This window comes from Chelonoidis abingdonii, chromosome 6 (assembly GCF_003597395.2).
Source record: "Chelonoidis abingdonii isolate Lonesome George chromosome 6, CheloAbing_2.0, whole genome shotgun sequence".
Taxonomy (NCBI): Eukaryota; Metazoa; Chordata; order Testudines; family Testudinidae; genus Chelonoidis; species Chelonoidis abingdonii.
The window spans coordinates 51146562-51163261 of NC_133774.1; the positions used below are offsets into that span (position 1 = coordinate 51146562).

Sequence of the window (16700 nt, forward strand, 5' to 3'; positions counted from 1 at the left end):
TAATTAAAGACAACATGGATTTGTCAAGAACAAGTCACACAAACCAATCTAATCTTCTTTGATGAGATTACTGGCCAGGTGGATGGGGAGGAGTAAGCCGCAGATAGGATATATCTTGATTTTAGTAAGTATTTTGACTCAGTCCCATATGACATTTTCCTAAGCAAACTAGACAAACGGGGCCCAAGTGAAATACTATAAACTGGGGGGGGCATATTTGGTTGAAAGACTGTACTCAAGGAGTAGTTGTCAATGGTTCACTGACAAACTGGGAGAACATATCTAATGCAATCCCACAGGGATCTCTCCAGGGTCCAGCACTGGTCAATATTTCCATTAATGATCTCAATAATGGAGTGGAGAGTATGCTTATCAGATCTGTGGATAGTATCAATCTGGAAGTGATAGCAAACACTTTGGAAGACAGGACTGAAATTCCAAATGAGCTTGATAACTTGGAGAAATAGTCTGAAATCAATAAGATGAAATTCAGTAAAGACAAGTGAAAAGCACCATATTTAGAAAGGAAAAATAAATGCACTGCTACACAATGGGGAATAACTGGTTAAGTAGTAATACTTCTGGCAAGGATTTGGGGGTTATAATGAATCACAAATTGAATACAAGTTAAATATGTGATGCAAATGCAAAAAAGGCTAACACCATTCTGAGGCATATTAACAGGACTGTCCTATGTTTGACTTGGGAAGTAACTGCGCCACTCTACTCTGCATTGGTGTGGCCTCAGCTGGGGTAATGTATCCAGTTTTGGGCACCACACTATAAGAAAGAAGTGAACAAAGTGGAAAGAGTCTACAGGAAAGCAAGACAAATGGTACAAAGTTTAGAAAAACCTGACTTGTGAGGAAAGGTTAAAAAAACTGGGCACGTTTAAGTCTTGAGAAAAGACAACGGGGATCTAATAACAGTGTTCAAATATGTTAAGGGCTGTTATAAAGAGGACAGTGATCAGTTGCAAATAACTTCCAAGGGAGGCTGTGGAATCTCAGTTACTGGAGGTTTAAAGAATAGACAAACACCTGTCACAGATGGTTTAAGTATACTTAGTCATGCTTCAGTGCAGGGAGCTGGACTAGGTGATCTCTCAAGGTCCCTTCCAGCCCTACATGCCTATGATCCTATGACTGCCCAGGAAAGAAGTAATCCACTTTAGGGCTGTCCTTCAATTCCTTTCACTCACTAAAATTTTAGCAAAGACTCAAATAATGAAGGTGAAGGGTGAAGAGAGCAAATCTATACTGCTATTAACTAATTATTGTCAATATAAATCTGAATCTTGGGAACTAGCAGTAACTAGCAATTTGTAACTAGCAGTAACAATCCTGCAAAACAGTGGGTCTGAGTAGGGTTAGTTAAATTATAGGGCAGCTTCCTCAAAACAGATGCCTGATCTGTCTAGTCAAAGTAATGCTGTGTAACTATGTCAGTAGAGTTCCAGGTGGCATCATCTAGAGATGGAAACTCTAAATCTGATGGAATTTGTTCAATGAAGACTGAAGCACATCTAAGATCTTCAAGTACCATTATGCATAAAATGCCATAAGTTTGTACACAAACAATGATTTATTTATACAACTCCTGGGTACAAGCAGAAAATCCTTCTGCTAGAAGATGGTAAAATGAGCCAGTTGCCAGATTAAGCTTGACAGTACTCAAGGACAACACAGATTTTTTTTTTTTTTGGTTTGGAAAGTTACAGGCTTCAAATCAGAATCAGGGCTCCATTGCAATAGGAACTGTACGAATGCATGTACAACACAGTCCTCTCCCCAAAGAGCTTACAATCCAATATAAGACAAGTTTCAACAAATGAGTGTAAAACAGTGAGAGTGGGAGGAGGAAAACAGTGATTAATGATGCATCTGCAAAGGCTAATGTACCTGAGCCCAATTGATCAAAAGTAAAGAAAAACTGTTTAATTTAATAGACCTTGCCTAACCTGTTTTTTATGTAAACCTGCCATTTTTAACCCATGCTATTTCTGGTTATTTCTAATTGATTTAATCTAACTTTTCTCTTTTCTAAATTTAGCAGAGAATCCTGTGGCACTTATAGACTAACAGACGTTTGGAGGCGTGAGCTTCGGGGGAATACCCACTTCGTCAGACGCAGTGGGTCTGACGAAGTGGGTCACCCACGAAAGCTCACGCTCCAAAACATCTGTTAGTCTATAAGGTGCCACAGGATTCTCTGCTGCTTTTACAGATCAGACTAACACGGCTACCCTCTGATACTTTTCTAATTTGTTTGTCTTCTGCTTAATATCCTTTTGCCTACTTTGTTTTAAAAGACACGCACTCTGTTTCAGTTTTCATTTTATTTTTGTAAATCCTATACTAATTTATGTTTAAATTAAAATATAAAATAAAAATCAGTTCCCTGGTTTGTTATTCTGTTTAGCCAACAGGCAAATAAGTAACACATCCATAGTAATATGTCACTGGGCTCTTGGAAAGGGAGCCAACGCAGACTGCCTTTCAGCCCAATATATTTTTGTGCAACTCAATACCCTTCAAAATTCCAGAAACTGTGCACATTAATGGTCCGATGACTCACGCTTATGCTTGCCTGAGAAGAGGACGGTTACTCACCTTGTTGTCAGTGAACTGAACGTTCTTCGAGATGAGCATCCCTGTGGGTGCTCCACTCTAGGTGTCGGTGCAGCCCCTGAGCCTTTGACCGGAGATTTTTTGCAGCACGTACCGTACAGCCATCGCATGCTATAGCACCCTGTCCACTACTCTGGCGTATACCACTAGTGAGCTGCGCAAGCGGTACCCCATGTCTTCTCTAACAACGAGTGCTAACCCAACTTCCAAAGTAGAGGGAGAGAGTGGGTAGTGGACGCACCACAAGGGACACTCTATTTCTCGATTAGAATTACGTCAGTTACCTTGCACAAGTGAGTAACTCATCCTCTCGCTCTTCGTACAGATGTCCTGTGTGGCTCCACTCTAGTGACTTCAAAGCAATGTATCTCAAGGCAGGTAGGGACTTCGGATCTGCAGGAAGCTAGACGAATACTAGCCCTCCCCTAATCGAAGTGTCAGAGAGAGGGCCTGAGTTAAGGGCATAGTGATCTAAACCAGATGGTGGGGGGAGGACAGGGTGGCCGCCTACCTACAGAATGTCAGACAAGGGTACTTGCGTAGGAGATGGCTACAGAGGTAGTTACACGATCTTAGTGGATGGTCCCTACAATGCTGGAGGTGTAAATGTTCTTCTGATCAACAGCAAGCACGTATGCAGTCAGAGATCGCCATTTCGAAAGCCTTGGGTAAGAGATAAAGACACGCTTTGGAAACGGCCCGCGATGTGAGACAAAGGAGTCTAGGAGAAAGTTCTGAAGAGGTTTGGTTCTGAATCAGATAAAGCGATAAGCGCCTAACGCACTACAAGTGTGAGCACTGTTCGCCTCAAGTGAGTTTGTATGTGGTTTCGGAAAATAAGTGGTAGGTTATTGCTCATTTGAAGGTGAAAAGCAGCTGATACTTTTGGAAAGGAATTTGGGCATTGTCCTTGAAGAAGAGGGTATATGGTGGATCTGCCATAAGAGCTGCTATTTCGCCTGCCCGTCTTGCGGAGGTAATGGCCACCAAAAAGGCTGTCTTCATCGAGAGGTGCAAAAGGGAGCAGGTGGCTAAGGGCTCAAAGGGTTTGTGAGTTAAACAGGACAATACTAGGTGAAGATCCCATGGAGGGGTAGGTGGCTTAACGTCTGGATATAGGGTTTGGAGTCCCTTCAGGAAACGTTTGGTGATGGGATGAGCAAAAACCAAGGTATTGTCAACTGTACGATGAAAGGTTGTGATGGCAGCTAAGTGGACTCTAATGGAGCTGAATGACAGGCCGGATTGCTTAATGTCCAATAGATAATCGAGTATGCAGGGAAGAGGTGCAGAGGTAGGAGACAGTTGTTTGGTTGCGCACCATTTTTGTGAATCTTTCCCACTTTTGGAGGTAGGTGGTACGGGTGGATTGCGTTCTGCTGTGTAGAAGTACCCTCTCTGGACTTGGTCGGAACAGTCTAGTTCTCGTTGGGAGAACCATGCAGGTACCAAGCTTTGAGGTGAAGCATGGAGAGATTGGGTGAAGAAGCCGGCCGTGCTGCTGTGATAGGAGGTTGGGGATGAGAGGCAGGGAGATCGGTGGTTGAATTGACATTCTGGTGAGGAATGGGAACCACGGTTGTCTCGGCCATGAAGGTGCGATCAAGATTATCCTGGCACGATCCGTTCGTATCTTCGTGAGGACCCTGTTGAGCAATGGTATTGGGGGAAAAGCATAAACGAAGGGCCGGTGCCAGGAGATCATGAATGCATCCCCTAGGGAGTGTTTTGCCCAGTCCTGCCCTGGAGCAGAAATTGAGGCATTTTGTGTTCTTTGGGGTTGCGAAGAGATCTATGGTTGGGTGACCCCAAGTGCGAAATATGTGGTGAAGAATGATTCTGTCGTCTATCTCCCATTCGTGCTCTGAAGGAAAACGTCTGCTTAGCTCGTCGGCAGTGGTGTTCAGCACGCCTGGGATGTACGCAGCTGATATCTGGATGTGATTCGCAAGGCACCAATTCCAGAGTTTCATGGCCTCTGAACAAAGAGAGTGGGAACGAAGCCCCCCCTTGTCTGTTGACGTAGAACATGCAGGCAATGTTGTCTGTCATTATGCGTACATGCTGATTCTTGATTAGTGGGAGGAAGCAACGGCAAGCATTCCGGATCGCGAAGTTCTAGAACGTTTATGTGCAGGGAGGTCTCGGAGTGAGACCATAGCCCGTGTACTGTGTGGTGAGAGATATGGGCCCCCCAGCCGGTGAGGGATGCGTCGGTTGTCATCATCACAGTTGGTGGAGTCTGGAGGAAGGGGACTCCAGAACAGAGGTTGTCGGGGACTGTCCACCATATGAAAGAGTCCTTGACCCGGTAAGGTATGGTTAAGTGGTTTGTTTATTGAGTGCACATTTGGTTTGTAAACCGTGGCCAGCCAAGCTTGGAAGCACCTCATGTGGAGACGTGCGTTCTGGACCACGAAAGTGCACGAGGCCATGTGCCCCAGTAGTTGGAGGCAGTCTCGGGCGGCGACCCGAGGGCTGCTGTGAAGCCTTGTAGCCAGCAGTTTTATAGTATTGAACGGTCGGGTGGAAGGGATGCCCGTCCGGTTCTGGAGTCGAGGCTTGCTCCTATAAAGTCCAGGCGTTGGGTAGGACTTAATGTGGATTTGTTTCGTTTATTTGCAGGCCCAGGGATTGAAAGCACTCGATGGTGATTTTTGTGAAGTGGAGGCCTCGGCGTATGTGGAGGCCTTGAGAAGGCAATCGTCCAGGTAAGGAAATATTATAACCCTTTGTTTCCTGAGGTAGGCCGTGACCACCGCTAGAAGTTTGGAGAAAAACTCGGGGGGCAGTGGAAAGGCCAAATGGTAGAACTCTGTATTGGTAATGCGTCGAGCCAAGGGTAAAACGGAGAAAACGTCTGTGGGCTGGGTGGATAGTGACGTGAAAATAGGCATCTTGTAGGTCGAGGGCTGAAAACCAATCGCCCTGCTCCAGGGCTGGAATTATGGTGGTGAGAAGTAACCATCTTGAACTTTTGTTTCTTGACGAAATTGTTGAGTCTCCTGAGGTCGAGGATCGGTCGCCATCCTCCAGTTTTCTTCTGTGTTAGGAAATAAGGGGAGTAGAAATCCTTTCCCCTTGTGGCATTCGGGCACGAGTTCGATCGCACCCAGGTGAAGAAGATGTTGTACTTCTTGCTGGAGGTGTGGCTCGTGAAGGTGTCCCTGAAGAGGGAGGGGGAGGGGGGTGGGTGGGTGGGAGGTAAGGAGAGGAAGGGAATGGAATACCCCGTTGTGATGACCTCTAGAACCCACTTGTCGGTGGTAATATTCTGCCATTGGTGTAAAAATGGCTGTAGACGGTGTCCAAAGACAGTTGTGGGCAGTACCATGCGCTGGAGTAGGGGCGACGTTTACGAGACCCTCGACCAAAGGTTCAAATTTGCTTATTATTTTGAGGAAGTTGGGGCATCCCGGAAGAATTGGGGCGACGCCGCTGGTATCTGGACCTCTGGCGTTGGTGTTGCTGCTGTTGATCCTGAGCTCTCGGGAAAATGCTGGGTATATGAGGGGTAGCGCGGACGGTGGTAAGGTTGATATCTGTACTGTCGCCTTCTGTTTGTAGGGGTCTGGATACCTAAGGATCGCAGAGTTGCCCTTGAGTCTTCATTGAGTGCAGCACCTCATTAGTGGTGGAAGCAAAGAGTTTATCACCATCAAAAGGGAGATCCTCTATGGTGCTCTGAACCTCGCGAGGAAAGAGAGAAAGGAAAGCCAGGAACCTCGGCGCATGACTACCGCTGTAGCGGTGGATCTTGCTGCAGTATTGGCTGAATCCAGAGCTGCTTGAAGAGCCGTGCGGGATATGATTTGGCCCTCGGAAACTAAAGCTGTAAACTGTTGTTTCTTGTTGTCTGGGATGTGTTCAATAAAGTCCATGAACTTATTATAGTTTCTATGGTCGTACTTTGCTAGAATTGCGGTATAATTGGCAATTCGAAATTGCAACGTTGAAGAGGCATATACTTTACGACCAGCAGGTCTAGGCGTTTGCCCTCTTTGTTGGTTGGGGTATGGCGGAAATACTGTTGTTTGTTTCTCTGATTGGCTGCGTCCACTACAAAGAGTTTGGCGCAGGATGTGAGAAAAGGAATTCAGAGCCCTTGGAGGGAATGAAGTATTTCCGGTCCGCCTGTTTGCAGGTAGGCTGGCTTGTGGCTGGAGTCTGCCAGATGGATTTAGCAGGTTCCAGAAGGGCTGGTTAATTGGTAATGCCAGTCTGGATGACGAAGATGGTTGCAGGATGTCTGTTAGCTCATGTTGTTGGGAAGGAAGGTACTCCTCCAAGTTGGTTGATTCTGAGCTCATTGGCAACCCTTCTGAAGAGATCTTGGAATTTTGAAAAAAATCATCTGATGCAGGGGGGAGGGGAAGGAAGTAACGCCATCCTCAGGTATTCAGGAGTGGGATGAGTACGTTGGGGATCAGTTTTCCTGGATCAGGACAGGAGCTGGAGTTAATTGATCCTGAGGATGGAGGGTGCCGCCAAGTGCGTCATAGGATTTAGACGTTCGCGTCTAGTGTGAGTAGAGTAGCGGACGTGCTGCCGAGGGAAAGATGGCCACGGAGCCCAATACTGCCATGGTGATGGAAAAGGCATAGGAGGTGCCATCCAGGGGTTAACACCCCAGGAGGTGGGATCTTGAGGTTGGTGTGGGACAGTTTTCCTGTGTCCTGGGGGACAGGACTCTGAGGGTAGAATTCAGATTGCACTGGCACAGCAGCCTGTAGTTCAGACTCCTCCTCACTGGAGGAAGGCTGTTCGGACCCTGAGTCATTTGTCATAGAGAAGCCATCCCCAAGAAAGGGCGATTGCAGTGTAGGTGACACTAGGAGGTCACTTGAATGGGTAAATTGCAAATGGTGGGGCAGTCGTAGGCGAAGGCACATAGAGATCCTGTGAGGAAACCCAGGCTGGCACCGAGTTTTGCAGTCTTGGCTCCGTGCCAAGTAGCGGTAGTAATGCCGGTGCCACAGCAGGCGGCAGTGCCTGTGCTATTAATAGCAGGCTGCGGTGCTTCCTCCGGTGCCTTCGTTGTCGGCGGTGCCGCATTCATCGCGGTGCGATAGGTGCCACAATCGAGGCAGGCAACTGAAAGCCTGTCGCCTCGGCACCAGAGCTCGCGCTGCCACCAAAAGCACAGGCGGGTTTAGCGCACGGGGTACCGGAGGAGCCCGGCTCGTCAAAAGTACTCAGGCGGGGAAACGCTGGTAAGGAAACTGACGAGCTGACAGGAGAAGGTTTGTCAGTGAAGTTTTGTTTTGATTGTGAGTGCTCTCTTTTAGCTGTCTTCTTCAGTTTTTTTGAAGGTTAGAGCTGTGTCTGAGAGAGGCAGAGTCCGCGCGCCAGGGTCTGAGGCAGACTGCAGGGATTTTTGAAGAGTAAAAGGAGTTTTAGCTTTAACTCTGTCTGTCCTTCCTAGCTCTAGAGCTTAACTTGGTGCAGTGAGAGCATTTTTGGGGAATATGAGTCTCCCCCAAGCATTTTTATACACTTGGAGTGTCCATCAGAAGAGGGATAGCGTCCTTACAAGAGGAGCAGCGCTTAAAGCCTGTGGAGCCAGGCATATTTGAAGCGGCTGACAGGACGAAATTTTTTTTTTTTTTTTTTTTTATTTTTTTAAAAATAGTAGAAAAAAAAGGTAGGTAACACTAACGAACAGGAAAAAACTGTCTAACTACAGGTATTTTAAGATAGGGAAAGAAATCTTAAGGAGTCTGCTGAGCTCCGTCTCAAGCTGGGGGCGGTAGAGAAGGAACTGAGGGTACTGGCTGCGCATGCTCACTAGTGATATACTCAGAGTGAGTGACAGGTTTTAAGCATGCGTGGCTGCTACGAGTACTGCTGCAAAAAATCTCCGATCAAAGGTGCAGGGGCGCACCAACACCTAGAGTGGAGCACCCACAGGGACATCTCTCGAAGGAGAATCTGTCATTACCACAACAAGGTACTGAATAAAACATCTTTGCAGGCATTCTCACACTCTATTCAATACAAAGGGGTTTCATCATGTAAAAAGATCTAACTGAAGTCTGGCAAATAAAGTTATGTAAATGTAGGAAGCCACAAGTCCTAGAAATCTCAAGAAAATGCTTTAAGTATTTTGGATACTTCCCATACAAATAATTACTGTGAACCAATCAAATTTACTTTTAAAAAGAGGAACTGGCATTTAAATGGGTAACAGATCATCATAATAAGTGGAAGTAAACATAACAGGCAAATAACTAAGACAGGACTTTTGTACATTCACTGCATCTTGTCAATCCAAAGGTGTTTAGCGCCATTTAACTCTGGTTGCAACAAATATGATACTATAGAGGAAGAGTGATGAAGGAGACCATTCTATTTCAACAGCAGAAACTATCCTGAAATAAAATCTTGAGATAATTGTCTTCCCAAAAGAATATTGACAACTTCATAAACCATCCTCATCTTTCCAAATATTAACTTTTCAGAAACCAAAGAAGTCATATGGGAGGATAGACTGGGTAATCTCAGAGAAGGTCTGGGTAAAGATGAACTCAATAGGTGGGTCAGTAATTGCAAATATACAATAAAAGAAAATGTGTACTCAATTTAAATGAGACTGTACATTATTTTTTGTAGCATTTTAATAGAAAATCATAGAATGTCCATTCCAGATTAACGAGGAGTCAGGTGGCACCTTAAAAACTAATAGATTTAAGGTGCCACCAGACTCCTTGCTGTTTTTGTGGATACAGACTAACACGGCTACTCCTCTGATACTTGACACCATTCCAGATTTTAATATTGAAATATCTAAGCACAATAAAGTGAAGTTAAGGATGATACAATATTCAGGCCTGTGTATCCTGACTTGATCGTTGTAACTTCCTCTTCTCTGTCCTGACACCCACATTACTCCTCCTCCTATAATTCACTCAAAATTTAACTGTTAAGGTCATCCTTCCTCATCACTTCAGACATGTTACCCTTTCACCTCAACGGCCTCTGCATGTCTGCCCCCTTTACCTATCTATGCATCTTTTATTGTATTCCCACATCACTGCCAGTAACACCAACTTTAACCCAACCCAATTTGTCGTCTTTTTCCAAAATTGATTTTGGACTTTCTTCTAAAATGACTTTATATATGGAATATCTCTTGTATACATCATTCTATTTCAAGCTCTCCTCATTTCTACCATGATAGCTACAAGAAATTATGTTTTAAGTAGAGAGGCGTTCACTTTAAATGACTGGTTCTCAACCAGGGGCATGCGTACCCTGAGGGGGTACATCAACTCATCTAGATATTTGCCTAGTTTTACAACAGGCTACATAAAAGTACTGGTAAAGTCAGTACAAACTAAAATTTCATATAACTCGTTTATACTGTTGCATATACCATACACTGAAATGTAAGCACAATATTTATACTCCAATCAATTTTATAATTATGTTGTAAACAGGAGAAAATAAGCAATTTTTCAGTAACAGCGTGCAGTGACACTTTTGTATTTTTATGTCTGATTTTGTAAACAAGTCATTTTTAAGTGAGGTGTAACTTGGCAGCACGCAAGACAAATCAAGACTCCTGAAAGGGGTACAGTAGTCTGGAAAGGTTGAGAGCCACTGTTTTAAACAATAAATGTCAACGACCCTCAAAGTATATATTTTTATACCTCTTCCACTTCCCTTGGCATGTTCTTTGTTTTCTTATATTATAATGTCTTTGGGGACTGTTTTCTCATATATATTTGGACAGAACACACTGAAATGTGGGCACTAAATGCAATAAAAAAGTAATTTAAAGAGTTTGATTTTAAAAATATTAATATTTCAGATTCTTGCTGCTCTGAGTGCTGTAAGGATCTTAATATAGCAAAAGCACGGCATAATCTACAGCAACATAGACCTAAATTCTGTAGAAAGGACATCCAGCTTCTATAATATTCCAATGGCGCAGAATAAAATGACTATGGTGCCTTCAAGTAAGCTCAGAATTGGAGGTTTTTATCCAGTTTAAAATGGAACTGAATATCAATACAACATCATTCATGTAATCAATTATTAAGTTTAATTTATTTTAATCTGTATGTTTTCTATGTGCCACAGATCTTTTCTGTGACACCAAAAATGTTTCATTGCACAAGATGTCATGGGAATTTGGAAGTTTTGGCAGTGTGGTAAGGAACTTTCAGTGCTTTTGGTACTTGGGAAGATATGGGACCTAGTTTGAATTCGTGAGATAGGCACATTAACTGAAAGGGAACAATAAAACAGTTAGCAATTTAATATATTAATACTGACATTTAATAGTCATTAGGCTTCAGTACCAATACTCCACTGAATAGGGACAATTTGCATGGCGGAACTATTGACTCCAAACTCAAAAAGACAACAATGCATCAACTTACACTTCATTCAGATTTAGAAGGTTTTCTTGCTTTGTTTTTGGAGTTTTTTTGTTTTTGTAAACCGTAATGGCTTATTTATTTATTTATTTTAAAAAAAACAGAGACTTAGATTTTAGAGCACAATTCTGTGATAAGGATGGATTGACCATCAACAGTTTTGGATTACACAAGGCATTGATTTAACTTGTTTTCAAAGGACTGCATTTCAGTGCCAAATTTAGAGATAAAATGTAGCTATATGATAGGTATTTTTAAAAAACACACTTTAAACAATCCCTCTTGAACGTTTACAATTCAAAACACTGAGCAGGGATATGCTGCTTTTGTGACAATTATACAGTTCTCCTACTCATCCGGAAGCTGGCAGTTAGAGATCTCTCTTTCCCATTTTCCTTCCTATACTAACAGAAAATAGGGTAAGAAAACGTCAATGCACTTTTATAGCATTTTGTAGATAATTTTTTTTAGTGAGGTATCAATCAAGGGTGATTACTGATAATTATTTGTACTACCATGATGACTTACGTTGCTTGCTATACTATTAGATAAGCTATAGAAATTTTAGAAATTAATGAACAACAAATTAATTGAATCAAGTGGATATTTCTATGTTGTTTCCTGTTACACTACCACTTCATGAGTTAGGCTAGTCAAAGATTACTGACAAATAGCTTGGGTGGGTATTTAAAAATGTAAAACTTTCTTTCAAATTTTTTGAATCTGATAGAATTACCAGTCTCAGCTAGATTTGCGCTATTTCTGACCAATTACTCAATATTTGTCCAAGACATCAATTTAAATCAGATTAGCAGTCATGAATTAGCACTGATTGGACACAGCGGACAGTAGGTAATTTTCTTTAACCATCACCCTAATTCTCTCTGGCACTATGTTTTTTTCCCTGCTTCTAATTTCATAATTAAAAACCTAATTTCATACAAAATGAAGCTATTTTTTCAATCTGAAACTTTCCTTTGCTCCAGAAATGTGTGTGTTGAGATGGGCTTTTGGAGAACAGTAAGACTCACTTTCCCTTGTGTCGACCTTGATTTTATAATGAAATCTAGCTCCTCTTCTATTGAATTTTCACCTAAGAATGAATGCTCAAATGAATCTCAATTTTGGTTAAAACTAACATTAATTAAAGAAATATCTGGGAACTGAATGCCTCTAATGATTATATTCTTATGAGTACATGAGAAATCGTGAAAATGATCAAATCAATCATTTTCCACAATTTGTGTTTTCCTTCTTTACATTATCAAACTACAATAAAATTCTTAAGAGTTTTAAACTTCTTTAAGCTATATCTTGAAATTATATGGGTCAATTTTTCTTGACGGTCCTAAACCTGCAATACTTACTTATACAAAACTCTCAATGAAGTCTAATATTCCTTGAAGAGAATTCACATATTTACTTATTTAAAAACAAAAAATTGTCCTTAAATGTCAAGTCCCTTAAGTTTTAAAGTACCCTAAAAAACCCAAAAAAACTTAGAGTAAGAGTTCCACAAATCTATACTTGTCCAATAAAAATGTGCCCTTTTGTAAATTACAGTATTAAATCTATATTATTAAGAGCTCTTTTCTAAAGTCATCTGATAAACAATCTGAATTATAAAATTCTAGTTTGTGCTCTACACTATGTGTATAAGCAAGAACAAAAAAAACCTCTTCGCTACGAGTCCCATTAATGGTGGAAGATATGATAAAAAAGCTAGTCTGCATTATGTTTTTGCTAAGCATTTACCCTTGGTCATGTACAAATATGGCACCCACATTTTGTTGGCCTAAGTATCACATTGCTAGTCCCGCAGCTCACTCCTGCCAATTCTGAAAATATGGTATATATTGGTTATATTCTTTTCTCACATCCCCATTTACTCTATTTTCATTCCCAGTCTCTCTTTTCTGCTGTTTTTTTAAATTTGAGAATTTCATTTTACAAGGCATTATACTGGAGCTTGGGGGTGTCTTTGTTCTCACTTTATGCACAATGATCACGCTAACCTTTCTAGAACGAATATTGTTTTTACTGCCTAAGAAAAGAAATAAATGGTTTTCTTCAAACAATTAAACAACTTTTTTTTTTTTTTTTTAAACAGTTGACTATTGACACTGAATATTCTGGCATCTCTCTCTCTCTACCCTTCTTAGCTCACTAAGGCAAATGTCAGCTAAATCAAATCCACAAAATAGAAATGAACTAATAACTGAAGCGCAAGAGACAACATGCATTTGTAAGCAAGCAGAGTATGCCTAAAGAACCTTGAAAGGAGTGAAAAATATAGCAGAGTCTGTGAAAGCCATAAAAAAAAAATATATATACATACCATCACATTACTTTTGAAAGTTTGATTACGTAAACACACACAGGTGTGCTAAGATTCAGGAACAGTAAGGTAAATACTTACCTTTCTCTTATAAAATCTGCTAGATCTTTTGTTGATAGGTGTCCATGTTTCATGTTATGATAGAGGACATCAAAGCCATTGTTCCTTTCCCCCTAAAGATTAATAAAAAGACTTTATAGTTTAATCAAAACTATGAAGCACAACTTATTAAAACAATTATACAACTGCTTTCTTGATCTGCTCCAGCCCAGCTTATTTCCTAACCACTCAATCTACAATTAACCCAATAGACAGACAAGGTAGGTGTCCTTCAGCTGTCCTTCAGAAGAGCTCTTTGTAGCTTGAAAGCTTGTCTTTTTAATCAACATAAGTTGGTCTAATCAGGGCTTTGGAGCTGTGCTCAGACTCGGCTCCAGCTCCGGGCTCCACTCCAAAGCCCTGGGTCTAATAAAAAAATATTACCTCACCCGCCTTGTCTCTCTAGTATGATGGGACAAACACAGCTACAAAAACACTGCAAACAATTAACTCAGTAGTCACAAATGAACTCCTTGCCACATCATGGCCACTCTTTCATATGCACATTTTCTATGCTACATTGAAGACCCTCTTTTCGTTGGGCTTCTGTATTACTATACCCCCGCCTTCCTAACTTCCCACACCTTGCAAGGTACTCCTTCAGTGTTGCATTCTTTCTCCCTGACCCTCCATCTCTGTTATTGTTCCCCAAAAGTCTGTCCTTCATCCTCTCTTCTGTTTCCTCTATACACACTCCCTGAATGACCTAATATACTCCGATGGTGAGTTACTATCTCTGTGTTGGTTACTTAAATCTCTCTCTCCAGTCCAATCTCTCCCATTCTTTCCAGACTCATCTATCTTCCTGTCTTTGATATTTCCTCATGGATGTCTCAACACCACGTTCTCAAAACAAACTTGTCAAACACCGAACTCCTCTTTCCCTCTGCATTATCTACCCTTTCCCACTTTTCCATCGGTACTAACCAGTCCACAGTCCTCTTGGTCACTCAAACTCACTTTTCACATCCTTCTTTCCTCAAATTCAGGCCCGTGCCAAATTTTATCACATCTCCCTCTATAATATTTGGTAAAATGGCTAAAACCATTAATCTTTCTTTTCCATGCCCTACAATCCCCCTTTGCCTATCAATTATATTTGCGATATTTAGATTTTAGAGCACTAAGTGGCATGGACAGTTATCTTCATAATGCACCAAGCATACTTAAAAGGTGTTCTGTATAACTATTAAACAACGGAATATAATAGCAATCTGAACTGGACCACCTTCATTCATCTATCTCAGTGATACTGAGATCTCAGGAGCTAAATTAGCGATCAACATTACCCAAAAGAGCCACAGTAATGTGAATTCACGGTTTCATTTACTATAGTACTATATATTTATATTTAAAAACAGTGAGACAGGAAATATTTAGTGTATAGTATATTATTCTCACAGCAAAATGACTGACCAAGTATTATTATTTTATCAACTACAATTGATTAAAAACACAGTAAAAGCATCTTGACTGATTAGTAACCTAGATTAGTTAATAATTAAATCACACAGTGTTTTAATACCATGTGCTGCAAAGAGCCACAGGAGACACATTCAAGAGCCATTTGCGGTTTTTGAGCCTCAGTCTGAGTATCACTGATCTACCTCATAGTAATTTTGGGTTTTTTTGCTTTACTGGTTCCGAACAACATTAAGAGTATTAATCTTATTTTAATTTTCTGGTTACCATTCACCACAATGTTCAAAAAAGGTGAATATAAAGATCAGCAAGTTGCAGATTGATTTAGTTGTAGTTACACATACATGTCTGTACCAATTTAGTCTTTTTACAGGTATGTAAATGGACTATCTTGCATATATTTAAGCACAATAAACTATAAATGGATTAACATTTTTGAAAAATTTAACACTAGTGTAGTGTTGATGGCGCAAAGTTTCCTGGAGCTCATAGCTCAGAAAAAAGGAACAAAAAAATCTGATTAATAGAAAAATATAACTTGTTTGGCTAACAGATTTAAGTCTTTCCACTTTATTTGTGTAGTATTTTTGTTTCAGCTACTGGTCTAACTCCAACTGAAAAAAATGAAATGAGAAGTCTTGGCTCAACCAACAGATAAGGCCAATGTTACCAAACTCAATGCAAGAAAATTCTTAGTACTGCATACGCAGGGACAAAAATCAGAAAATACCTTAAGATCAAAGAGCCCATAATCGGCAAATCAAGGTGAGCAGAAGCCAGAACTGTATTTATTTACTCTAGACAGACTATTTGCAAACGCTAACTGTAGCCAATTCAATACCTACTCCCCTTCTCAGTTATCACACTGCTTTGCTTTGCGCATCTAAAATGTAGACCAACATAAAGCTATAAAACAGTCCTTGCATACTGGCTCAACAATAGATGACTACTAAACTTACAACAGAACTAAAATTAATATTTATATTTTCATGAGACAATTTAGTTTCCAGATTTGGGCACAATAACTCTTCAGAGGACAACAACAAAATCTTCTATACATGTGTTAAAGTAAACCATTAATTTTTGCAGAGGAAACATTTTTAAATGTTCCCTTTACAAAATGCTATTCTATTTTCTTCACATCTATTTGGCCTCCCCAAGCTAAACCAACACAGTCCCCACAAACTCCACAATTCACACACTAACATATTTCTAAATATCTTGAAACATACCACTTTTGAACTTTAATGTTAGAAGTTATTCCCTTTACTTTTCATAATGTGATGGTTCTCAACTTTTTCCATACCTTAAGACCTTAATTCCCTTCAAATTTAACAATACAATTTCCAATTCCCCTCAAAGGAAGCTTGACAAAGTCAAAGTACAAAATCACATCGTAAGAAATATTCACGATTTTCAAACATAACACAATGTAAAAATGAGGATACTGATTAAATGCATGTTAAAGCTACATACAGATGCCCCCCAGGTGACGCAAACCCAACTTAAACAAATCCGCACTTACAGAAAAAGTTCTGTAAGCTAGAAATCTGAGGGGGAGGAGGGTTGCACATAATGTTTGGGTATACGTTTTCAACTTACGCAAGGTATTCCAGAATGGAACGCCTTGCGTAAGTTGAGAAGCGTCTGTAATTGTTTAAATACATTTCCAAAAATAAAGTGCATTTTCTTGGCGAATAAAACTTACCAAATTTAGTGTAAAGGCTATATCTATTTGCAAATCAACATGTTTTAATGGTTATACCAACACTGAGAATGAACCTTTCCTTAGGAAAATAGTTGAAAATTTTTTACAGCAGTGAATAA

General features: G+C 40.8%; 1 protein-coding gene across 5 annotated transcripts in view; it reads right to left on the minus strand.

Moving 5' to 3' along the window:
- FCHO2 (FCH and mu domain containing endocytic adaptor 2) overlaps positions 1 to 16700 on the minus strand; it is a 239032-nt gene that overhangs the window by 190068 nt on the left and 32264 nt on the right. For all 5 annotated transcript variants that reach the window (XM_075067024.1, XM_075067019.1, XM_075067023.1 and 2 more), the window contains exon 2: positions 13434 to 13525. In XM_075067024.1, coding sequence (XP_074923125.1) covers positions 13434 to 13525 — 92 coding nt within the window. The remainder of the gene's footprint in view (positions 1 to 13433; positions 13526 to 16700) is intronic.